Source organism: Rutilus rutilus (genome assembly GCF_951802725.1).
Source record: "Rutilus rutilus genome assembly, chromosome: 8".
Lineage (NCBI taxonomy): Eukaryota > Metazoa > Chordata > Actinopteri > Cypriniformes > Leuciscidae > Rutilus > Rutilus rutilus.
Window position 1 is genome coordinate 2,017,050 of NC_140222.1, and position 26,170 is coordinate 2,043,219.

At 40.3% G+C, this 26,170-nt stretch overlaps 1 protein-coding gene across 2 annotated transcripts in view; it reads right to left on the bottom strand.

The window, feature by feature from the left end:
- The window catches only part of LOC311295287 (Golgi apparatus protein 1-like), a 68,083-nt gene that overhangs the window by 28,774 nt on the left and 13,139 nt on the right, over positions 1-26,170 (bottom strand). For both annotated transcript variants that reach the window (XR_014628265.1, XM_084416591.1), the window contains exons 3-9: positions 25,590-25,676; positions 25,290-25,505; positions 23,622-23,807; positions 23,471-23,542; positions 20,117-20,303; positions 19,797-20,008; positions 195-316 (exon numbers count right to left, since the gene is read on the bottom strand). Coding sequence is in view for 1 of the 2 variants with exons in the window: in XM_084416591.1 (XP_084272717.1) it covers positions 195-316; positions 19,797-20,008; positions 20,117-20,303; positions 23,471-23,542; positions 23,622-23,807; positions 25,290-25,505; positions 25,590-25,676 (1,082 nt within the window). In the remaining variant the exon portion in view is untranslated. The remainder of the gene's footprint in view (positions 1-194; positions 317-19,796; positions 20,009-20,116; positions 20,304-23,470; positions 23,543-23,621; positions 23,808-25,289; positions 25,506-25,589; positions 25,677-26,170) is intronic.

Genomic DNA, 26,170 nt, shown 5'->3' on the forward strand with positions numbered 1-26,170 from the left:
AAAGTTTATGGTAAAACTGGTTGGCTGAGATTTAAAACATGAGGCAACAGAACAGGCCTTGCTACAGAAACACAAATATGCCAAACGTCCCTAATATTAATAAAAGCACTCATTTATTCCATTTGTTGTTCCGTAAAGGATGAGTACGTGACTCGCTTGACCTCGGATGAGCTTGTCATCTCAAACACACTCACATGGGGTCTCCGTCTCGGATGTGTTTGCAGGCGGTCTGGATGACGGACTCGCAGGCCTCGGTCAGAGCCCGATCGATGCGGTAGTCGGCCCCGGGGTCCGTTTCCTGAATCAGCGTCTGGAGCTGAGGGACACACACAGTTACGAGAGTCATTCATCAGCCGCTGCATTATTCAACATGAATGAATCTCTCACGACTTTACTCATGATTTAAATTAATTCATCGGGCTGCCCACCCCTATATCCCCCTATATCCATCTCTATATCCATCTGTATATCCACTCCTATATCCATCTCTATATCCACTCCTACAGGTGCTGGTCATATAATTAGAATATCATCAAAAAGTTGATTTATTTCAATTATTCCATTTGTTGTGTTGCTAGATTCTAATATGAAATCTTCTGATAAATCCCTTAAATTGGAACCTCTCCTAAATGATTTACATGTTTCAAAGGGAACTGACAGTGTCTCAAAAGTAACTGATAAAATTGAAATATCTATGGACGATCTTTTAGTTGCACAACTACAGAAGGACCACGCCAGAAAACTTCATAAAGCTAAGAAAACAGAGAAGAGGAAGAAGAAGGACCCAACATCCACGGAACGAGCTGACATATCAAAGTCGACGAATAATGAGGATTCTCCGACAGATGGAGAAATTGCATAAAAGAATACTTAGTATTGTAAGGGGAGTTATGTTAGAGAATCAGTTTAAATGTCCAAATTGTGAAATATCCTGTTTACAGGAGAAGTTTGAATCGCTCGATGCAAACTTGCCCTGTGATAACGTTTTGTAGTTTAAGTGTCATTGCTTGCAAAAGAAGCTTGCAACGCTAGATGCATGTTGCAAGCTTGCTTTGCAACCACAGTGTTTGTGGTTTTCTTTGATCTCTCTGAGTGAGTTCAGTGGAACAACAGGTGTTAAGGCTATGCCCGCTTAGTTGACCTTTAACACAGTTCAAGAAGATGGAAAGATGCCTCCCCACAGTTAGAGATGAGGCGAGAAGCGAGCTGTGGTTTTAACACCTGCAGGCCAAGTAACGGTCAAAATGTATATTAAGCTTTTTAGCGTAGGTGGTGCGGATGAGATAACCTATACACGCATGCTTATTGCATAACAGCTTTAAGGTCATGGAAAATTCCAGATCAATTGTTTTATTCTTCTAAGAATTGCTTCATTGTAAGGGACAGCCCTAAATGTTTAAGACGGCCCCCCATCAAACCATATAAAAGGTTTTGTTTCCAGTTGCTCTGGGCCGCACTTCGAGGTGAAGACCTATACGCATTTCTGTTATTTTTTCCTTTTTTGAATTAATTGTCTTTGTATTGTTCTGAAACTTTTTTAAGTAAAACGAAACCAATCTTTTGGTGATTCGAAAAACTTTTAAATAAGTCTCAGAGTGATTTTTCCTGGAGATATCTTTACTTTGTTATAGTTTAGATATTAATACTAAGCAAAAGCCCAGTGAAACGGATCCCGGACTCAGCTGGATCGGACACCGCCGAGGACCCTGGAGCCAACTATAGCATCTTTAACCAGCAGGTAAGGGCAATCTCTGATTGTAGTAGGTTAATGGGAATGTTGTAGATGGACTCAGATGTTACAGCGGTATAGAAACACAACATGGCGCCCAATCGTGTGGGGCATTTTGCTTATAGGGGAAATTAAAAGACAATTGTTCAGGAACAATAACATGTATAGGTGAAAAGTCCACATACTACAGCCACTGTCAGTGTTCATAGTTCAGAGAAACTAATATTGAACACAACTCACTCGCAGAGTTCAAGAGAACTGAGTGAACATAAGCGCGCGCAGGCTCATATGAAGACCTGTTATGACAGACAAAAAACTCGAAGCCCAAGAGAGAAGGGTGAGTTAGTCTAGAGAGATAAACCGGTTTTGAGTGAACCCAAACACTTGCAGAAAATAAGGGATTTGAGTGAACCCAAACACTTGCAGAAAATAAGGGATTGAGTGAACCCAAAGACTTGCAGAAAATAAGGGATTGAGTGAACCCAAACACTTGCAGAAAATAAGGGATTTGAGTGAACCCAAACACTTGCAGAAAATAAGGGACATATAGATTTGTGAAGAGTTGCATCACTTGTATGTAACACATGGGTGTCTAAGTTTTCAGTGCATGCTTTCAGCACGGCTCGAACGCTGCTCCCTTCGGGTTGTGTTGTTGGTGGGCATTGGTTTCTTAGCCACACATGTCACAAGGAAGTGCGGGCAGGCACTTCTGATAAATCTAAGAACAGCACCAGATTCGGTGTAAGTGAAGTAAAGCCAGTGAATCCAAACACTTGTAAAAAATAGGAAGTTTGAAGTGAATCCTAACACTTTAGAAAAAAAATGGAGAACCGAATGGTGACTATAGATTTAGTTGCTAGTGACACTGTAGGAAAGTTGGAATGGTCTGACTCTACTAAGTGTAAATGTGGCTTTAGAAATATACCCTGGCAAGAGGTCAGAGAGGCTGCGCCAGTGGTAAATTTAAGGGTAAAGGAAGGAGCAGAGGCTCCAAACTTCATCTACTCCAATAAAGGAGGCAATGATGAAAACCCCAAAGTACGAGTCTTTAATTCAGTAGGGAAAGAGGTAAAAGGTATACCAACGAAAAGTTGGGCCACCCTAGCTGGAGATGGCTCTGAGGAAGAATCAGACAAAGGCTCGGTAGCTTTTAGTATAATCTCTCAGGAAGAGATGGGTACAAATTTTACCGAACCTGACGCACCACTCTATGAAGACCCTGAAAGCCCGTATGAAGAAGCAATAGCAGAGGTCGAAGGACCCCTCAGGTTATATTTTGCGAAGGGAGCAAATTTAGTTGTTCTAAAAGCAGGACCTTTACAGTTTGAAGAAGAGGCAGACGCTCTGATTAATGCCTCTAACAAGCATCTCAGTCATGAGGATGGCGTTGCAGCAGCCTTTTTAAGACAGGCAGGACGAAAGTTTCAAGACGAGTCAGATAAGTTAATGCAACGAAGAAAAACCTCTCTCCATACTGGAGATATTCTCCTAAAAAAAAAAAAACAAAAAAACAAAAAAAAAAAAATAGGAGGACCGAATGGCAAACCAGTAATACATGCAATAGGGTATAAGAGAGGTAATGGCCATGACCTCGAAAAGGAATTACAAGCTTTAATAGCCCTAGACATTTTAATAGACAAAATCTGTGCCTGTGTTAGAGATTATAAGTATCGTGTGATAGCCATGCCGATAATATCCGGAGAAGAGTTCGGATTTAATGAAGTTAAATTAGGTGCATACCTTGTAACTGCACTGTTAAGAAAGGCGAGCCAGACTAGCTGGCCTAAAACATGGATGATCTGTCACCCTGACTCAGCAGTGCTAAAAAACGTAGCAAAACTGGTGAATCAAAATGAAGCAGCGGGCGAAGGGGGATCAGATCAAAGAACAGGACGGGGTCATATAGCGAACGAGCTTAGGGCGGAAGGCCCAGAATGCGGAAAAGACCCGGAATGGCCAGCATTAAGGCGAACAGCCACCTCCCGAGGTGCAAAAGACCCGGTTGAAAATCCCTTCCCCAAATTAAAGCTCGGTAAGAGCTATGAGACCTTCAGAATAGGTAAGGGATTGTACCGACCCACTCATGCGAAAAGTAGAAAGAAAGAAACTCTTTTAGAAAAAAGAGACATGTGGGATACTGAATATGCACCAGGCATTACCTGTGGCCAGGTTTGGTGTCTGCTCAATGGCGGTGACGCAGAGGAAATTCTTGCAGACACCAGATTAACTCAAAGGGCTAAAAGGGCCATATTAGCACAAAAAGATCTAACAAACAAGGCAGCCCTAGAGAGAATTATCAAAGGAAGTGTAGGAGATTCATGGTATGATCAGTATTACTCTGATGTGGGTACAGAGAGTGATAATGATAGTGAAGATGATTCATCTAGTGACTCAGATAGCGAGGAACCGACAGATAAAGAATCACAAGTACCAAATAGGGTTGAAAGTGCGAGGGCGGATACCCCCGCTCGAAAGCCACAGGTTCCTCGACAGTTGCGGTTCAGAGATGAAACCATTGACACAGACGATCAGTATGATTTAGAAAGGGATTGTCCTGCTGAAGTGCATGAGTTAAATCAGCACTTGGAAGCTCTGCATCTGGGAACACCAGGACAGAGGCCTAAAATTACCAGTGGTTTAGGACGGTCCTCCCAGTCACCAGAAGTTAATTCAGTAAGAACTAGAGCCACCTTGGAGGACCTTTTAAAGCGCGACCAGGAGATGCGCATGCATAAAAAAGCAAAGCTAAAAAACACCACGGTAAAAGGAAAGGTTAGAGAGATAGTTCGTTATGGAGAACAGATGGGAATAACAGGTGAATCCATAGATTCACATATTTTGGCTGAATTTGGAATTCATGGGGGAAGAAAATTAGCTCAAACGTTAGAAGGATTGATCCCGACAGATAAAGAGGAGTTAGAGCAAAAGCAGTTCGAGGAAAAGTGGGCCGCTGTAGGAGCCCTGTCCGCATGCCAGGAAATGGCACAAAAGGGCGTCGAGGGGCTATTGCGACACATATTTAGGGGGGTGAAGAATAATGCTCTTACTGGAGCCAGAGAATTCCTCTTATATGGCCCTGAGACGGTACCAGAGGAGCTAGAAAAAGCCCTGATCAGATATGATCGTAGAACCGAACTAATTCAGACAGAAAAAGGTAAACCAAGTAACAAGCAGCATCCATCAAAAACTCAGACCCGGAGGTCAGAGCGTGAAAGGAAGCCGTATAACCGGCATGAGCCAGAGAGAATAATAATAATAATAATTCGTTACATTTATATAGCGCTTTTTCTGAGACCTCAAAGCGCTTTACATATGGAAGGGGGAAATCTCCTCAACCACCACCAATGTGCAGCATCCACTTGGATGATGCGATGGCAGCCATATTGCGCCAGAACGCCCACCACACACCAGCTTACTGGTGGAGAGGAGACAGTGATGAAGCCAATCAGTGTATGGGGATGATTAGAGAAGGCCCGCACTACCCCATGCTCCCAAAATCGATCAGAAAAGGTATCTAGGAGAAAATTATTATCGTAGAAGCATGAATCGGGAAGGTGACAGGTACAGAGATCGATCGAGACCCAACCTGAATAGGGGTGAGAACAGCAAAGAGAGGGGGACATATATCAGTCCCGAAACATGGGATAAACTTAGCCACGAAGAAAGGGCACGATTGAGAAAAGACAGAGAAAAGACCAAACCGGCTGCTAAAGTAGGCAGAGTTAAAGTTGAAAAAGCCTAAAGTAACACAGAAGTTAGAGATGAAAATTCTAGGAAACAAAAACCCAAGAAGAAGAAGAGAGCAGATCCTGAAGACTAGGAAGACTAGGAAGAAGCGGGCCCCCTAAAGACGGCCCTACTAAAAACAGTAGAAAAAGATAAACGGCTATACAAAAGTTTACGATGATACCACATTCCGTGTAGATACAGGGGCCGATATTAGTGTAATTAAACCTTCAGAAAACCATAGAGAATTGATTTTGATGGTCGTGTAAGTGACAAACGCGTTTGGAAGAAAAAAAGAAAATAGACATAGTAATAGGAAGTGACAATTTGCTTTGCCCAGATGACCTAGTGAAAATAGGAAAGTTAGGGATTGTGGATCCAGATGAGGAAATCCAAAGAATTGTAAAAGATTCAGATTTGAAAGATAAAGGGGGGCTGGAAATACTTTTGAAAAAGTATTTGCCCTACTACTCAAAGAGCAAAAAATGATTGTGGGAAAGTTCAATCGAATAATGAACATATAATTCACAGAGGAATCCCACCGCCACAGAGGCAATATAAAATTAATAGCAAAGCTGAAAAAGAAATCGGCGAAACTATTAAAGAACTGACAGATAGACTAGCACGAGGAGTAAGTTAGAGGAGTTGTTAAATTCCAGTCCTCCAAAATCCAAAAAGCAACTACAATCACTGCTAGGGACGCTGAATTACATCAGAGAATTAATTCCCAAGTATTCTAGGGAGGCCAAAGTGCTATATCAGGGCACAAAGGAAGGAAAATGGCAGTGGACTGATGAGATGGAGTCAGCCAGATTAAAACTGATAAGAATGGCGTTAGACAGCGGAGAATTGGAACGGCATGGTGAAACTGTTCCATTAATCGTTGAGGTGAAAGAGGCAGAAGACGAAGTCGCACTCACATTATCGAATAGAGACGGAAAAGCACCTATAGCCTTCTCAACTCATACGCAAGAGCCTGCTATGATGAAGTATGAGGAGAATGGGCCAGAGAGAGTGCTAGCGGCAGTGACAAAAAGACTATTGCAGCTTAAAACAGTAGCAAAAGAACAACTTATTGAGATATAATCGCAAGCAGGAGAATTAACCAGGCTGAAAAAGAATCTAGTGATGAATCAGGCAAGAATTCATTCCCAAAGATGGGATCAATGGAACTTGATTCTAAGTGACAATCAGTTAGAATGGAAAATGATCAAACTAAAAAGGAAAGAAAAATGACCAAATACCATGACACCAGCACCTGCCAGAGTATTTCACAGATGGAAGCGAAAAGGCAGGAAGAGTAAAATGGGGATATTTGATTAAAAAAGGATGGTCAGTTAGTAACTTCCCAAAGCAGGGAAAATTCAAGGAACGGCCCAATTGGCTGAGGTCACTGCAGTGCAGGAAGCTCTTGAAAAGGCAGTAGAATTAGGACATAAGGAAATTGTCCTAACGTGCGACTCAGAATACGTTGCAGACGGTTTAAACAAAGAGATTGAAATTTGGAAGGCCAATGGTTTCCATAACGCGCGTAATAAGCCTATGCCACACAAAGAACAATGGGAAAATATTTATGAGCTTATGCAGAAAGTTACAGTACACTGCTATCATCAGGTCAGCCATACAAAACAGGAAAGTGAAGCCGCCCAAAGGAACAGAGAAATTGATAAATTCATAGGGACGGTTAAACTGCAGGAAGTCACAGAGCTATTTGAAAAAATGCACAATGAATTAAACCATCCTAGCTATAACATGATTCAAATGGAACTTAGATTAAGAAATCTAAACATCCCAAATTGGAGAATGAGGTATAGGGAAGTGAAAAAGGAATGCAAAATATGCAGGAAATTTATGACGGCTAAAGGAGCAAAGGACAGTGAACTCCCTAAAGAATACAGAGGTCAAGAGGTCTCTGTCGACTTCGCTGGCCCTCTCCGGCCAAAAACGAAGTTAGGTAACTGTTATTTCTTATTAGCAATCGACAATTTCTCTAAGAAAAAGATGATTTGGCCGATGCGTGCCGCACTAGAGAAAAACGTGGTCGAATGCTTAAAAGAATGGATCAAATGGGAAGTAAAAATGGAATCCCTTAGAGCTGACGGCGCGCATAACATTAGTGGGAAGCTCGTGGAAGATTTTTGCAAGGAAAACAAAATAATACTAACCAAGAGTATCCCTTATCGTCCAGAAACGAATTCGATTGCCGAGAGGGCTATTAGAGAAGTGAAAGAGTATTTTAGCAAGAATGAGGAACTCGGGGAATGGGATACAATAATTGATCAATGTCTTCTACATCTCAACAGATGTGATCACGTGACACCAAAAGAAAAAAGGAGGTTAAGAGCAACCCGAGGTTCAAATCTGGAGACCGTGTGATAATCTCTAGACGGAAAAGGTAGGGAGATTCTACCAGGGTTTAGGAACGGTAGACACTGTGAAATCCATAACGGGATCAAACACAGTAGAGTTGGAAAATAACGGAATCCAATCAAATAAAGATCTAGTTAAAAAATAGTAATGGAGGAAATAATTCGGGTAACCAGTAGGAGGGGTCTGATTAGAGTGGAGCACAGTCAACATGGTTCGAAAGCCATGTTATGGTTGGAACCGGAACTCCAACGGGTGTTGGGTTTCACAGGAAATGAGGCCACGCCTGTGGAGATCCGAGTTCGCCCATACATGTGTGTGATTTGTGATAAGGCGGTGGCCATGCCTACTCTTGCACCAGATGAAAAGAAATCTATGGGTGCAGAGTGGCTGGTCAATGAGCATAGCCACATAGAGATAGGAGGCGTCCTGATATGTAAGAATTGTTGGCCAAGCCATCCAAAACTCCGGATTGATTCGTACAGAGTGTCCGGGGGTACAGCAGAGAAATGCAACTGTACGTGGAATGGTAGTGACAGCTGGGTCTGTTTAGTATGTGGCACTAAGGACAGGACACTAATGTCGTCTAGGTCCGTATGGGAATCCATAAGAGTTATGAAACCCATAGGACTATTCCAAGAGGGAATAGTCACCAGGTTTTCCAGACACCCCTGGGTGGGGATGAGGAAGCATGAGAGGATAGCTTTTCTGGAAACCAGAATCCCTATTTTCCCGAGTGATGATAGGGAGATTAGAAACCAAGCGCTGCGAGAGAGGGAGGCGTTGGTCGGAGAAATAGTGGATAAGGATCGTGAGAGCGATTTGTCTCTAGCCGATCTGGAATCCACGAGGTGGAGCCTCACACTGTGGCAGGTACCCATTCTAGGCTGTTTTCCCGAGGTAGAGATGAAAAGAGGCTCTTCAGGGAAACTAGCCTGGGTCTATGTCAAGCGAGGCGAGGAGTGGCGAGTAAGAACCTGGGGTTCCCTAGCCATGGAGTTGGCACAGGAAAGTGGATGGGAAGATAGCCCTAACTATAATAAGGATTATAGGGGAACCCTTTCCAGGTCAAATGTGACGAAAGAAAAAAGACAGTCAAGAAGGAAAGAGAAGTTTGTGGAACTGGAGGTAGCACCAGTCAAAGACATGAAAGAGCACAAAGTTTGGAGAGCTGATGAACAGAACTTTTGTGTGGGGAGCTATTATGGGGACGACCAATTAACAGAAGTCCCAGAGAAACAGTTCAAAGTAGTGATGCACTTAAAAATAAATGTGTTGACCTGTGCACACCCCGACTTTAACTGGATCGGGGGAATTGAAGCTGAATTGCATGAGAAACAGCCTGAAGTGAAAGTGATAAAAAAAGGTCTGTTTCGACGGGCCAAAAGGCTCGTAGAGCCTAAGAACTAACCTCTAATTTCAGGAAAATGAGGAAGGCGAAGTCGTTGGACGTCCTGACTGAAGAGCTGGAGGGAGCAAGAGAAAATATCAGGAGGTTGAAGCGGCAACGAAATCGCTGGAGATGGATAAGTACAATTTTATGGTTATTATTAGGATTAGGAATAATTATATTGGCCATAGTACGAGTAAGCTATATATTACAATGGGAAATATTGACCGGACAAGTTCTATTAGCGCAAGTTCAAGTAGACAGAGAAAATGTCTCTGGCTTTGACTTAACTGTATTCGCTACAAGGGAAAGGAATAAAAGTAAAATAGAAAATGATAAATATTTCTGGAAGTGGTTAAATGGTAACCTAGAAGACAAGGATCAGAACCATGAGGTGTGGTATTATTTGGTTAGAATACCAAAAGTTAAAATAAAGCGCACGGTAAAAATGAAGCGCTGGTACAGTAAAGAAGTGGAAATCTATGAAACTAACAGTTACATTACAGACCATTACGGAAACGAGACGCTTAAATATTTCATTGGTTCAACGAGTAGAACTAGCTCTAATGAGGAGATAGGGGGATGTTGGATATTTAAAATGAATAGAAAATTTAATCCGTGGAAAATAGGTCAATGTAAAAATAAAGGGACTGTTATAAGACGAGAGAGAAGAAGTATAGTGCTGAATAAGGGAAAATATGAACAAGCAGTGGAAAAGAATGTGATGGAATGGATTAAATCTAGTAGACTTTTAAATCCCATAGGGGAATTTGTCCTACTAAGTACAACTCACGGTCGCTATTTAAAATCGCAGTTGTCTCCCAGTATGGATAATCGACTCGGGATGGAGTTAGTAGAAGCTGAGAGACTTTCCGCAACAAAAATTTATCTAGAACTCAATGAGACCATTCCATGGATATGGCGAAAAAGACTGAAATTACCCAGGGTTAAATATAATTATAAGAAGGAACTATGGGAGGTAGATAACAAACGGAAAGATACCGAAGTATATTTGATCAAAATGGTAATTGATGAATCCTTAGAAACGGAAGAGGATATTAAGAATCATTACGAAGGAAAAATGAGGGCAATGGATAAATGTATCCGGCTAACGATTAGTAAGAGAGACCACAAAGCTAAGTATCGGTATAACAAAAATGGCTATAATGATTTTTCGTACTCTAGTTTCTGCGATAAAAGAGGGGAACTTATGGATTGTAATGACCTAATGAATGGTACCAATCCGATAACAGGAAATCGAACAAGTAATATTCTTAGCATAAAAAGGAAATTATTATTGAAAAGAGTGGGTATGACCAAACGGAAAGAAGAGGATGGTAAGTATAGGATGAAATTAATCTTTCATGATGATGACATGATGGGCTTAATCGGAAAGGAGTGTGGTGAGTTAATCAAACAATGTTCGAGTGGACATGACTATATAACTATTAATCAGATGTTATCTGTATTATGTTACTGGCCTAATGGAATCATGCCATTACCATGGACTTTAGTTAGAGATAATCTGTCCGACATTTATGAGATGTCATATGGGCCAGGCGGAGTCATCAGAACCGTAGATAGAAAATTACAGTGGAAGGTATTCCATGTTCCTGCTAGAATAGACGAGAATATATTTGTCCGATATGACTTGGAACGAGAAAGCCCAATAAAGTTAGCTAATTTAGAGGCAATTGCTCTGGATGACTTAGATCAATTAATATCCAGAAAAAGTTGGAAGAAGCTGTGGTGTAAGGGTATGGACAATAATTACTATCTAGGTATGGACTGGATGAAAAGAACTATTTGTAAACGTAGTATTGAAATTATTGGAGCAGATAGCTATCCCAGGTGGTACGACGAACCAAAGGTATTTTTTGAAACAGGAATACAAGGGGTAGTTAACGCAACGACAGCCGTTGTTAATTTCGTAACAAAAGACATATGGGAATGGATAATCAGCTTCTTAATTGATATGGGATGGTATGTTTTGTACTGTGCATTGGGGATTTTGGGGCTGATGTTAATTCTCATTATAGTGAAGTGTTCATGTAATGCTTTAGGAAGACGGATTTGTTCGAAAAGTGACAAAATAGATCAATTAGCGGTCTTAGAACAGTTGGTAAGCTTGCAAGGCTCTAATTTGAAGAAAAAGAGGACCCTTTCTGAGAAATCGTTGCTGTAGCAACAAGCAGGGGGGATGGCCCGGAAACCTGTAACCGACAGGCGGAGTCACAAGAGTATATAGGTTAGACGGTTGTGTGGGTCAGACATAGAGGAAAACTAAACTTCTCTCTGCATTGCTTGAAGATAAGAATTTGAAGGGGAACCAATTACTTATTTCATCAAGAAAACTTTTGAAAAAAAAAAAAATTTGTTCCAGTAAGACCAACAGAGATCTAAATTGATAAATCATTAACATGGCATCCAACGGGACAAAGAACGAGACTTCAATTGGGATCGCCGACGAGGCTGAGTTTCCCAGGAACCTCTAGTAGCTCGTTTGCGCAGGTCAGTGAATTTGCTATTTATTTTGTATGGATGCTTTTGAATGGTTACAACCGAAATCTCTGTTGGCACCTGTTAATTTCCGCACTCCAAATTGGAAGAATATTTATGATCGGCAAATTGAGCAAACTGATACTAGTTTGTGATATGTTGATTAATTCGGACGGATGGTCTAAATTATTGGAATTGCGAGGAGCCGTGGCTCTCTATCTATTGAGTGGGGGTAAATTGGCAAGCGACATAACCATGAAAATAATTAAAAAACCTGAAATTACCGTATGGTGCGAGATAACAATAATCGCAGTAACGACAATGTATTTGACTGGATTATTGATATTTCGACATGGAAAAGAATCCAGGTTGTGGATTTTAATTGGAGTAGTAACCATGAGTATTTTTACTTTGGGAATTTTTATTCCCAGCGAAAATATTTTGCTATAGGAATTATAATCCTTTTCCATAGATGGGATAAGATGAAAAAACCGATAAAACATTGTAAAGACTGTTGGAATAATCTGAATTCTGTAAGTCCTAATTAAATGTCTACCCAAATTTCAGGAGCTGACACGTCAGATTGAAATTGGGGGAAACAGACGACTTAGCGAAAACGAACATGGTATTCAAAATACAACGGAGAGAAATTTCCGTGAAAATCATTGTGATGAGTGTGGGAGATCAATAAGACGAGTGTACTTTGAATTAATTAACGGTCAAAGGTGGTGTGGATTTTGTATAAATGATAGAAACAAAGTGGTACAGAATGGGTTCCATGGTGAAACCAAGAGTTGGGATTTTGTAACGAGTATGAGTGTTCGAGAAGGCCTATGTTTAAGAAATGAGTTGAAATTACATGGCTTCTCGGAAATTATTTTGGGAATGGATAGATTTAGACATTATGTGCTTCCAGCATGGTTGAAATTGTGTATTCCTGGAAGACAGTGGGTATCGATCTCTGACAATGATGGGAGATCTACATGTACTTTCCAAATTGTAGAATTTTTGGATGATAAAGAACTCACAATTTGGGATGGAATTGCTTTAAGACAAACAACAATGTCTGTGGGATCGGGGGCTTTTGGACTTGCGTTCATTGATAAATCGCGTGTGTTCTTCAGATGCCTCAAGTGCTGATCCAGGAGACCGGAGGCCAGTTGGCTGGAGAAACCTTCGAGCAGTTTCTAACACGGGCGAAATCCCGACCGGAGACGGCAGAGAGGGTATGGTTCTCCAAGGCAGTAATGAGGCTATGTGTGGACCACGACGATAGAAATGATAACTATATCCATGAGACCCCCAGATACCAGGACCCAAAATTTAAATGGTCTAACAATCATTTTGATGAAGTAACTTTGATTAGACGTAAGAGAAATTTATTTGATTTATATGTTGAACAGGAATACCAAAGTGTAAAAAGGGGTACTGTTGTGATGTTTAACTGTCCTCTTGACAGATTACCAAAAACAGCACAATTCACTAGAGGTCTTTACCATAAGATTTCAAGAGAGGGTGTTGTGTTGCTAGATTCTAATATGAAATCTTCTGATAAATCCCTTAAATTGGAACCTCTCCTAAATGATTTACATGTTTCAAAGGGAACTGACAGTGTCTCAAAAGTAACTGATAAAATTGAAATATCTATGGACGATCTTTTAGTTGCACAACTACAGAAGGACCACGCCAGAAAACTTCATAAAGCTAAGAAAACAGAGAAGAGGAAGAAGAAGGACCCAACATCCACGGAACGAGCTGACATATCAAAGTCGACGAATAATGAGGATTCTCCGACAGATGGAGAAATTGCATAAAAGAATACTTAGTATTGTAAGGGGAGTTATGTTAGAGAATCAGTTTAAATGTCCAAATTGTGAAATATCCTGTTTACAGGAGAAGTTTGAATTGCTCGATGCAAACTTGCCCTGTGATAACGTTTTGTAGTTTAAGTGTCATTGCTTGCAAAAGAAGCTTGCAACGCTAGATGCATGTTGCAAGCTTGCTTTGCAACCACAGTGTTTGTGGTTTTCTTTGATCTCTCTGAGTGAGTTCAGTGGAACAACAGGTGTTAAGGCTATGCCCGCTTAGTTGACCTTTAACACAGTTCAAGAAGATGGAAAGATGCCTCCCCACAGTTAGAGATGAGGCGAGAAGCGAGCTGTGGTTTTAACACCTGCAGGCCAAGTAACGGTCAAAATGTATATTAAGCTTTTTAGCGTAGGTGGTGCGGATGAGATAACCTATACACGCATGCTTATTGCATAACAGCTTTAAGGTCATGGAAAATTCCAGATCAATTGTTTTATTCTTCTAAGAATTGCTTCATTGTAAGGGACAGCCCTAAATGTTTAAGAAGGCCCCCCATCAAACCATATAAAAGGTTTTGTTTCCAGTTGCTCTGGGCCGCACTTCGAGGTGAAGACCTATACGCATTTCTGTTATTTTTTCCTTTTTTGAATTAATTGTCTTTGTATTGTTCTGAAACTTTTTTAAGTAAAACGAAACCAATCTTTTGGTGATTCGAAAAACTTTTAAATAAGTCTCAGAGTGATTTTTCCTGGAGATATCTTTACTTTGTTATAGTTTAGATATTAATACTAAGCAAAAGCCCAGTGAAACGGATCCCGGACTCAGCTGGATCGGACACCGCCGAGGACCCTGGAGCCAACTATAGCATCTTTAACCAGCAGGTAAGGGCAATCTCTGATTGTAGTAGGTTAATGGGAATGTTGTAGATGGACTCAGATGTTACAGCGGTATAGAAACACAACACATTCAAAAAGTAAAACTTGTATATTATATAGACTCATTACATGCAAAGTGAGATATTTCAAGCCTTTATTTGTTATCATTTTGATGATTATAGCTTACAGCTTGTGAAAACCACAAAATCAAAATCTCAGAAAATTAGAATATTACATGAAATCACACAGTAATTACACAGTGATACCATGGTCATTGAACCAGGTTTTGGTTATTATGGCAGTGTGGGCAGGTGCAAATCCTGCTGGAAAATGAAGTCAGCATCTCCATAAAGCTTGTCTGCTGAAGGAAGCATGAAGTGCTCTGGAAATGTCCTGGTAGACGGCTGCGTTGAGTGGACAGCACAGTGGACCAACACCAGCCGATGACCAACACAGACTGTGGAAACTTCACACTGGACTTCAAGCATCTGGGATTGTGTGCCTCTCCATTCTTCCTCCAGACTCTGGGACCTTGGTTTCCAAACGAGATGCAAAATTTGCTCTCATCAGAAAAGAGGACTTTGGTCCACTGTGCTTTATTAAATCCAGAGTCAACGCAGCCGTCTACCAGGACATTTCCAGAGCACTTCATGCTTCCTTCATTTTCCAGCAGGATTTGCACCTGCCCACACTGCCAAAAGAACTAAAACCTGGTTCAATGACCATGGTATTACTGTGTAATTACTGTGTGATTTCATGTAATATTCTAATATTCTGAGATTTTGATTTTGTGGTTTTCACAAGCTGTAAGCCATAATCATCAAAATTATAACAAATAAAGGCTTGAGATATCTCACTTTGCATGTAATGAGTCTATATAATATACAAGTTTCACTTTTTTAATGGAATTACTGAAATAAATCAACTTTTTGATGATATTCTAATTATATGACCAGCACCTGTATATCCATCTCTATATCCACTCCTATATCCATCTCTATATACACTCCTATATCCATCCCTATATCCACTCCTATATCCACTCCTATATCCATCTCTATATCCACTCCTATATCCACTCCTATATCCATCTCTATATCCACTCCTATATCCATCCCGATATCTATCTCTATATCCATCTCTATATCCACTCCTATATCCATCTCTATATACACTCCTATATCCATCCCTATATCCACTCCTATATCCACTCCTATATCCATCTCTATATCCACTCCTATATCCACTCCTATATCCATCTCTATATCCACTCCTATATCCATCCCGATATCTATCTCTATATCCATCTCTATATCCACTCCTATATCCATCTCTATATCCACTCCTATATCCATCCCGATATCTATCTCTATATCCATCTCTATATCCACTCCTATATCCATCCCGATATCTATCTCTATATCCATCTCTATATCCACTCCTATATCCATCTCTATATCCACCCCTATATCCATCTCTATATCCACTCCTATATCCCCCCCTATATCCCCCCTATATCCATCTCTATATCCACTCCTATATCCATCTCTATATCCACTCCTATATCCATCCCGATATCTATCTCTATATCCATCTCTATATCCACTCCTATATCCATCCCGATATCTATCTCTATATCCATCTCTATATCCACTCCTATATCCATCTCTATATCCACCCCTATATCCATCTCTATATCCACTCCTATATCCCCCCTATATCCATCTCTATATCCACTCCTATATCCATCCCTATATCCATCTCTATATCCACTCCTATATCCATCCCTATATCCACCCCTATATCCCCCTATATCCATCTCTATATCCACTCCTATATCCATCTCTATATCCACTCCTATATCCATCTCTATATCCACTCCTATATCCACTCCTATATCCATCCCTATATCCACTCCTATATCCACTCCTATATCCCCCCCTATATCCCCCCCTATATCCATCTCTATATCCACTCCTATATCCATCCCTATATCCATCTCTATATCCACTCCTATATCCATCCCTATATCCACCCCTATATCCCCCTATATCCATCTCTATATCCACTCCTATATCCATCTCTATATCCACTCCTATATCCATCCCTATATCCACTCCTATATCCATCTCTATATCCCCCCTATATCCACTCCTATATCCATCCCTATATCCATCCCTATATCCACTCCTATATCCACTCCTATATCCATCTCTATATCCACTCCTATATCCATCTCTATATCCACTCCTATATCCATCCCGATATCTATCTCTATATCCATCTCTATATCCACTCCTATATCCATCTCTATATCCACTCCTATATCCATCTCTATATCCACTCCTATATCCATCCCGATATCTATCTCTATATCCACTCCTATATCCATCCCTATATCCACTCCTATATCCATCTCTATATCCACTCCTATATCCATCCCGATATCTATCTCTATATCCATCTCTATATCCACTCCTATATCCATCTCTATATCCACTCCTATATCCATCTCTATATACACTCCTATATCCATCCCTATATCCACTCCTATATCCATTCCTATATCCATCTCTATATCCACTCCTATATCCATCTCTATATCCACTCCTATATCCATCCCGATATCTATCTCTATATCCATCTCTATATCCACTCCTATATCCATCTCTATATCCATCTCTATATCCACCCCTATATCCATCTCTATATCCACTCCTATATCCATCTGTATATCCACTCCTATATCCATCTGTATATCCACTCCTATATCCATCTCTATATCCACCCCTATATCCATCTGTATATACACTCCTATATCCATCTCTATATCCACTCCTATATCCATCTCTATATCCACTCCTATATCCATCTCTATATCCACCCCTATATCCATCTCTATATCCACTCCTATATCCATCTCTATATCCACTCCTATATCCATCCCGATATCTATCTCTATATCCATCTCTATATCCACTCCTATATCCATCTCTATATCCACTCCTATATCCATCTCTATATCCACTCCTATATCCATCCCGATATCTATCTCTATATCCACTCCTATATCCATCCCTATATCCATCTCTATATCCACTCCTATATCCATCTCTATATCCACTCCTATATCCATCCTGATATCTATCTCTATATCCATCTCTATATCCATCTCTATATCCATCTCTATATCCATCTCTATATCCACTCCTATATCCATCTCTATATACACTCCTATATCCATCCCTATATCCACTCCTATATCCATTCCTATATCCATCTCTATATCCACTCCTATATCCATCTCTATATCCACTCCTATATCCATCCCGATATCTATCTCTATATCCATCTCTATATCCACTCCTATATCCATCTCTATATCCATCTCTATATCCACCCCTATATCCATCTCTATATCCACTCCTATATCCATCTGTATATCCACTCCTATATCCATCTGTATATCCACTCCTATATCCATCTCTATATCCACCCCTATATCCATCTGTATATACACTCCTATATCCATCTCTATATCCACTCCTATATCCATCTCTATATCCACTCCTATATCCATCTGTATATCCACTCCTATATCCATCTGTATATACACTCCTATATCCATCTCTATATCCACTCCTATATCCATCTCTATATCCACTCCTATATCCATCTCTATATCCACCCCTATATCCATCTCTATATCCACTCCTATATCCATCTCTATATCCACCCCTATATCCATCTCTATATCCACTCCTATATCCATCTCTATATCCATCTCCTATATCCATCCCTCTATCCACTCCTATATCCATCCCTCTATCCACTCCTATATCCACTCCTATATCCACTCCTATATCCATCTGTATATCCACTCCTATATCCCCCCTATATCCATCTCTATATCCATCTCTATATCCACTCCTATATCCATCTCTATATCCACTCCTATATCCATCTCTATATCCATCTCTATATCCACTCCTATATCCATCCCTATATCCACTCCTATATCCATCTCTATATCCACTCCTATATCCATCTCTATATCCACTCCTATATCCCCCCTATATCCATCTCCTATATCCATCCCTCTATCCACTCCTATATCCATCCCTCTATCCACTCCTATATCCATCCCTATATCCACTCCTATATCCACTCCTATATCCCCCCTATATCCATCTCCTATATCCATCCCTCTATCCACTCCTATATCCATCCCTATATCCACTCCTATATCCACTCCTATATCCCCCCTATATCCACTCCTATATCCATCCCTATATCCACTCCTATATCCACTCCTATATCCCCCCTATATCCATCTCTATATCCATCTCTATATCCATCTCTATATCCATCTCTATATCCACTCCTATATCCATCTCTATATCCACTCCTATATCCATCCCTATATCCACTCCTATATCCATCTCTATATCCACTCCTATATCCATCCCTATATCCACTCCTATATCCATCTCTATATCCATCCCTATATCCATCTCTATATCCATCTCTATATCCACTCCTATATCCATCCCTATATCCACTCCTATATCCACTCCTATATCCATCTCTATATCCACTTCTATATCCATCTCTATATCCACTCCTATATCCATCTCTATATCCACTCCTATATCCATCCCGATATCTATCTCTATATCCATGTCTACATCCACCCATCCATCCACCTCTACATCCACCCATCCATCCATCTTTACATCCACCCATCCATCCACCTCTACATCCACCCATCCATCCACCTCTACATCCACCCATCCATCCACCTCTACATCCACCCATCCATCCACCTCTACATCCACCCATCCATCCACCTCTACATCCACCCATCCATCCACCTCTACATCCACCCATCCATCCATCTTTACATCCACCCATCCATCCACCTCTACATCCACCCAGGCTTCCAGCCCTCGACTAAATGGTGGCATTTTGCTAACTTTTTTCCTGCCGGTGTGACTAAATTTAGTTAGAAGTGCTTAACTGATAAGATCTGCATTTCTGTTGAATATGAGACATGTCAAAAGACAAACGAAAGTGAAACGAAACCGTGCTTCTGGTTTGAGCTGTGTTGTGAACCGTTCATTAGCTCGGAGCAATAGACAGTGCTGAACACTGAGCGGCCACATATTCGGCCAAAAACCCAAAATGCCTTTATCGGCCAATAATTTTCTGTGGCTAAAATTCCGGTGCATCCCTAGTAAAAATATTTTGTAAACTGACATAATGGAGAAAATATCACTTGTGTCAACCTGCCAAGTGGGCATTTATCCTGAAAATGGGTTAATATCAGGCATTAACTGGCTTGCATGACATGTCGGCCTGTCGCTAATATTGAATGTTCAATAAGAGCACTGAAACTCACAGCTTTCTGGCAGTGTCCTTCGAGGATGCCCTTGTCCCGGGACACCCTCATGAGGCAGTGCAGGGTTCGGCCCTTGTGCTGCAGGCCGGAGCAGTGTGTGTCGATCTCCCATCGGCAGTGCAGCACGATCTCAGGACTGAGCGAGAAATCCTCCATCAGCATCCGCCTGTAGTCCAGCATCTCCCCCTGACACTCGCCACTCACGGTCTGACCTGAGGCCGAGAGAGAGAGACACTGAATCACAGACGGGCAGATACAGACAGAGAGAGAGACAGCTGTAGGGGGCAGAGAGTGTGTGTGTGTGTGTGAGAGAGACTCACCGCGGTGTATGACCGCCTTCAGGCACAGGAGCAGGTACGAGAGCTTGGCTTCGCGCGCTCGAGGCATCGCTGTGTCCATGTTGCAGCGGTATTTACGCAGGTCCGGTTTACAGGCTTTAGCCAGTGAGTAGCTGACCTTGTAGTCCAGAGCGATCAGCTTCTGGCGAGTGGACAGAGCGTCCTTGCACTGCGCGGGACACAGACACACATCAGCAGAAGAACTTACTGGGAAAAGCTTTTCATTGAAAAAATAAACATTAAAGGCACAGCAAATAAGTTTCACCACTAGAGGACACTTATTCAAAACTATACACAGACGTAGCTTGATGACGGAGCATGGAATCATGGGAGTTGAGATAACGAATAACTGTGGTCCATCACATGTGCAAAACAAACAACTGTGGTTTGCTGGACGCTACCAGAGATCGTCATCAAACATTGCTGGAAACATTGGGGATATTGCAAGCACACAAGTCAACAAAATATATAACATTGTTCTAGTGGTTTTTGGATAGTTTAAAGCTAATCTTACATAATGTACCTTTAAAAAAAAAAACACACCATTTCAATAGTTGCCAAGGCAACATTTCTCATTTTAATTTAACTTGAAAAATAAATAAAGCCTTAAAAAAAAAAAAAAGATTAAAATGACAACAAAATTACTTAAACTAACCAATATGAAAATGAACTTCATCTTGTGAACTAATATATAAGGTGCAATATCATCTTCTACTCGGATTGTCAATAAGATAATTAATGCTGCTGGATTAACAATTTTATTGTACATGATGTATTAATACAATCAATATTATTATTATTATTATTATTTTAAATATCACGGTTATCGTCAATGCCGGTTTACTGCAACAGCCCTAATAACTAGCGATTTTAATATTTTAAGACTGAATGTCTGAGTTAGTGTTATTTCAGTACTATTGTAGAATTGATTAATTTATTATTTATTTATGATTTAACGCCATATCAGCAGCAGTGGCTATATTCATGGCAATCAACAGTATTTCAATTTAATATTTGTCAGAAATTCTAAAATTATTCCAGGAGAATCTTTCCAAAATTATTCAAAAATGTTTTGTTTTTTACTCAAAAAATTAGATGCCTCCTATCAAATAAATGAGGCCCATGATTAATCAGATGCAAACAGAAATATAAAACCAGTCCTAATTGAAAGAGAACAAGTTGACAAAAAGATTGAATCCAAGATTGGGTGAAAATATGGTATAATGAGTGATTTATAAGCTATTTTTTATAGGCCGGTCATTTTTGACCGGGAACACCACAGGTGTGACTATGTGCCATATTTTTTACAAAACAAAAGTTTCAAAACAAAATTCCTGGTGAAACATTAGAGTAGGCTAGTGTGATCAACAATACCAATTTTCTTCAGATTTTATTTAATATTTCCAAAATTAAAAAAAAATTAAAAAAAAATTACTCAAAAAATGAAATGCCTACTCTCAAATAAATGAGGCCCATGATTATTCAGATGCAAATCAAAATATAAAACCAGTCCTAATTGAAAGAGAACATGTTGACAAAAAGATTGAATCCAAGATTGGGTGAAAATATGGTATAATGAGTGATTTATAAGCTTTTTTTTATGGGCCTGTCATTTTTGACCGGGAACACCACAGGTGTTATAGGGTTTTGAACACCACATGAGGGTTAAACTTTTAAGACTGAATGTCTGAGTTAGTGTTATTTCAGTATTATATACTATTGTAGAATTGATTAATTTATTATTTATTTATGATTTAACGCCATATCAGCAGCAATGGCTATATTCATGGCAATCAACAGTATTTCAATTTAATATTTGTCAGAAATTCTAAAATTATTCCAGGAGAATCATTTATATATCAATTTATATATTTTCTGAATAAAAACGTTGTCTAATATCATTTTAAAAAGGATATTCTATTAAAATATGTTTTACACATGAAATTCTTACACAAAATCACAAACCGGTTTCTCTTCCCCTTTTAAATAAATAGGAATGTCCGATAAACAACCTGGTCATGTCCATTTTCAAAATAATAATGAGCTCCTTGCTTCAGTACTGGAATCACCTCATATAATGTTATTTTCGCATTCGTTCCATTCGCCATTTATTGTAAATGTACAGATTTAATATGAGTATATTACTGTCAGACGCTGGTGAAGGAATCCACTGCTGCTTCAATGTAATATGTAATGAGTGATTATAATCAAGGTATTAATCAATATTTTTCTTTCTAAATATCACATGAGTTGAATGACTTCTCTAAGCTTGTGAGATTCCTGAAATGTTCTTCTCCTGTATTCTCTAATGTCTCCTGTATTCTCTAATGTTTGATATGAATGCAGTAAGAGTGCTTGCCCATTTAGCCCGGCTTCCAGAAGTGAGATATGGAAAGATGTTTTGTTTGAGAAAGGTCTTCAACATGTGTCAATACATTCATCTGTTTTTCTAGGGTACTCTGACAACTATGGTCACAGGGGTCGATGAAGTCTATAGTTTAAGGCACCATTTCCTTGTTAAAGCCTTACTTTCCAGTTAGACTAAAGTGTAGCTCTCCTTGAGAGAAAGAACGCATTATCTTGATGTTTTGAGATGACTCTCCTGTTTATAGTTAGAGCCTGGCCAAATCCAACCTGGGAAAAGCTGTGTGTGTGTGTGTGTGTGTGTGTGTTAGTCTTCTTGGTTACAGGTTAAGGAACCACTGGCATTGTTGGAGATTGACTGAGTTGTTCTGGACATGCTGGCACCCAGCAACCCAAATCTGCGACCTGGAAGGTCACGACGTGCCTAACTTCAGGGTCCGAGTGTCAGCCGCATAATCTATGGAGATATGCTTCTGTCTATCTGTATATGTGTGGAAAATTACTGTTTATCTATTTCTTAGCCAATCAGAAACTGCAACCTGAAGCAAGGCCGTCGCCTAGACCTTGGTGAAGGGTATAACTGCTGTGTGTGTGTGTGTGTGTGTGTGTGTGTGTGTGTAACTGCTGTGATCTTTGTAACTGTAAGCGGGGCGGCCTATGAACTCCTGTGTGAGTCTTGAAGCTGAACTTCTGCTGATGAAACTGCAAACTATCTTCAGTAAAACTTTTCTTCTATTTTTTATAATTCTGACTCCGGGTCTTCTTTCAAACATCTGGTCCGTGGGTCCTAAACTGTTACCCCCTCACACTGGTATTTTACATGCTGTCAATTCCAACTGAAGTGCCTCCTTTAATTCTGGTCTGAATTTAACACAGTTGAGGGTAAAACTACTAAATCTTTACGTGAAAGGCGTTTGTAAAGAAGGAAGAGGAAGACGAGTCTCAACTGGTAAAGGAATAAAGCAAACGTACCTTGTCTGACATGCTCTCCTCATACTTGTGGTTGAACAGACATTTGTAGACCTTTCCTTCTCCGGCTGGAGTCTAGAGGGAAGGAGCACAGCGTTAGCATTAGCGTCAGCATTAGCACGCAGAAGCGTTGGCGTGTGGGGTCGCGGCTCACGTGTTCACAGAAGCGCTCGCGGTCCTCGCGGCAGGAGAAGTACAGGTGTCGGTCCAGGTGGAAGTCGTCGGACGAGAGCTCGGCCACACGCAGGATGGACTTCTTGCACTCGTCTCTGATGGAGTAAGTGCCCTGCTCCTCGACCTCGCTCACCAGACCCTTCTCCAGACACGAGATCACCTCTCCCTGAGAGAGCAATTCAACATTAACACATCAAGATCATGCCGAGAGTCATTTAACTCGCGTCACTCCAGACTCATAAGAGTCAACTAAATATATAACATTGTTCTAGTGGATAGTTTAAAGCAAAAGTATCTTTGCTTATCTTTGAAACACACACTTTAAAGCACGGAAACAAACCTTATTGGCAGAGATGCACCGACATGACAATTTTGGCCGATACCGATAACTCTTTATATTTGAAAGCCGATGAAACCGATATATCGGCTGGAAAACTTAAATCCAAATCTCATTTTTGAGAGCCTGATTACAGAAACAAAAGTCTCACCATTAAAATCCATGTCCCAAACACACAATCATAATGTTCACGTTATAATTGTATGTAGTCGATATGAGACTTGTACACGTTGCACTGAACCGTATCTTCCTTTTTTTTTTTTTTAAAGCGTCTCAGCTGAAGGAAATAATGCATTATTTATCATCTTTAATATATCGGCCGGATTCTCTTTGCGGACCGATAACGATAACATTAAAGATGAACATATATCGGCCGATACCGAAATGGTGGCCGATATATATCAATGCTTCTTATTGGTTGTCACGCATCAAGCAAGAACGTTTGAGTTTGCATTTACATGTAAATATGAATATATTTGTGTTTATATGTGAATAAAAGCCTAAAGTAAATCTATTCATCATATAAAGCAATTGTGTCTTCAGAAAACTTGAAATCTCTCAATTCACACAGATTATTTTTATGACGTCTTTATCAACTGGAGGGACAGAAATCTCTCCGGTTTCAGTGAATATCTCGAAAATGAACGAAAGTCTTATTGGTTTGGGATGAAAAAGTTGTGTAAATTAAGACAATTTTGTGAACTAAATGAGCTGGTCAAATGAGACAAATAACCAGTGACTGACCACTGAACTGAACTGCTGGATACTGGTCAACCGATACTTGTCACATTATGACTGATAACCAATACGTTACGATTTTCACATTTTAAAAACTAAAAGCCATCGTTTAAACAAGAGCTACAAGAGAATTTAGGCATCTCAACTTTATAATGGACCGTATGACCAAATGGATATTCATTTTGAGATTCACTAGATCATATACATAACAGTGTAATTAAATATATCAAACTGTGAGTGTTAATAGTTGCAAAGGCAGCATTTCTAATTCATTTAATTAAACTTGCAGTTGCTGACTAAAACTAAAAAAAAACATATATTAATTTATGAAACATTTTCAAAAGCAAGATCAAAGAACAGTCGTAAATCTAACTTGTAAAAATATAAATAATAAAAAGAATGTTTGCGATCTTACAGTGAGTGTTTGTTCAGTTCTGTATTTGACACTAATGTTACAAAAACTGGCAGAGATACTAAAAATATCAAACAGGAAGTACTGGCTTTAAAAAAAGTGTTACATCCTTCCTGTTAAAAGGTTCAGGCCCCAGTTACCCAGAGTGCAGTGCGCTTTACCTTCTCCCCCGTGGTGACGCTCCCACAGTGCAGCTTGTTGATGTCCTCTCTGCAGTTGTCCATGAAGCCGGAGATCAGCCGGTAATCGCTGAACACTATACTGGCCATCTTGGTGATGTACTGGTAACACTGGTACTCGGAGATGTCGGTGCGGTGGTCCACTAAACACGACACCAGGTAACCCTTCCCACGCTCCTCATCGGCACACTCCTTGATCTGGGGGGGGGGGGGGGGAGGGGGGGTTAAGAAGGGTTTATTGTGGTAGGGTTCGTGCAGAAGTGTGTTTGCGCGATCACTCACCCCACTGATGGTGGTCTTGCACACCTCGGCGGCCACAGACTCGAACTTCGGGTCGGTCGTCAGGTTCAGCTTGAAGTTCCACAGCAGCTGAAGAAACACGAGGAGTTACTCACTACACACCTCAATCTCACACCACTGAATGACCTTTACCCTGAGCAAGAACAGCACTGAAGTTATGAGGTTTTTTAACATTAAAGGGATACTTCACCTCTGGAAAGATGAATGTGTATTTAAATTGGGTCATTTATGTACAGTGAGGAAAATAAGTATTTGAACACCCTGCTATTTTGCAAGTTCTCCCACTTGGAAATCATGGAGGGGTCTGAAATTGTCATCGTAGGGGCATGTCCACTGTGAGAGACATAATCTAAAAAAATCACAATATATGATTTTTTAACTATTTATTTGTATGATACAGCTGCAAATAAGTATTTGAACACCTGTCTATCAGCTAGAATTCTGACCCTCAAAGACCTGTTAGTCTGCCTTTAAAATGTCCACCTCCACTCCATTTATTATCCTAAATTAGATGCACCTGTTTGAGGTCGTTAGCTGCATAAAGACACCTGTCCACCCCATAC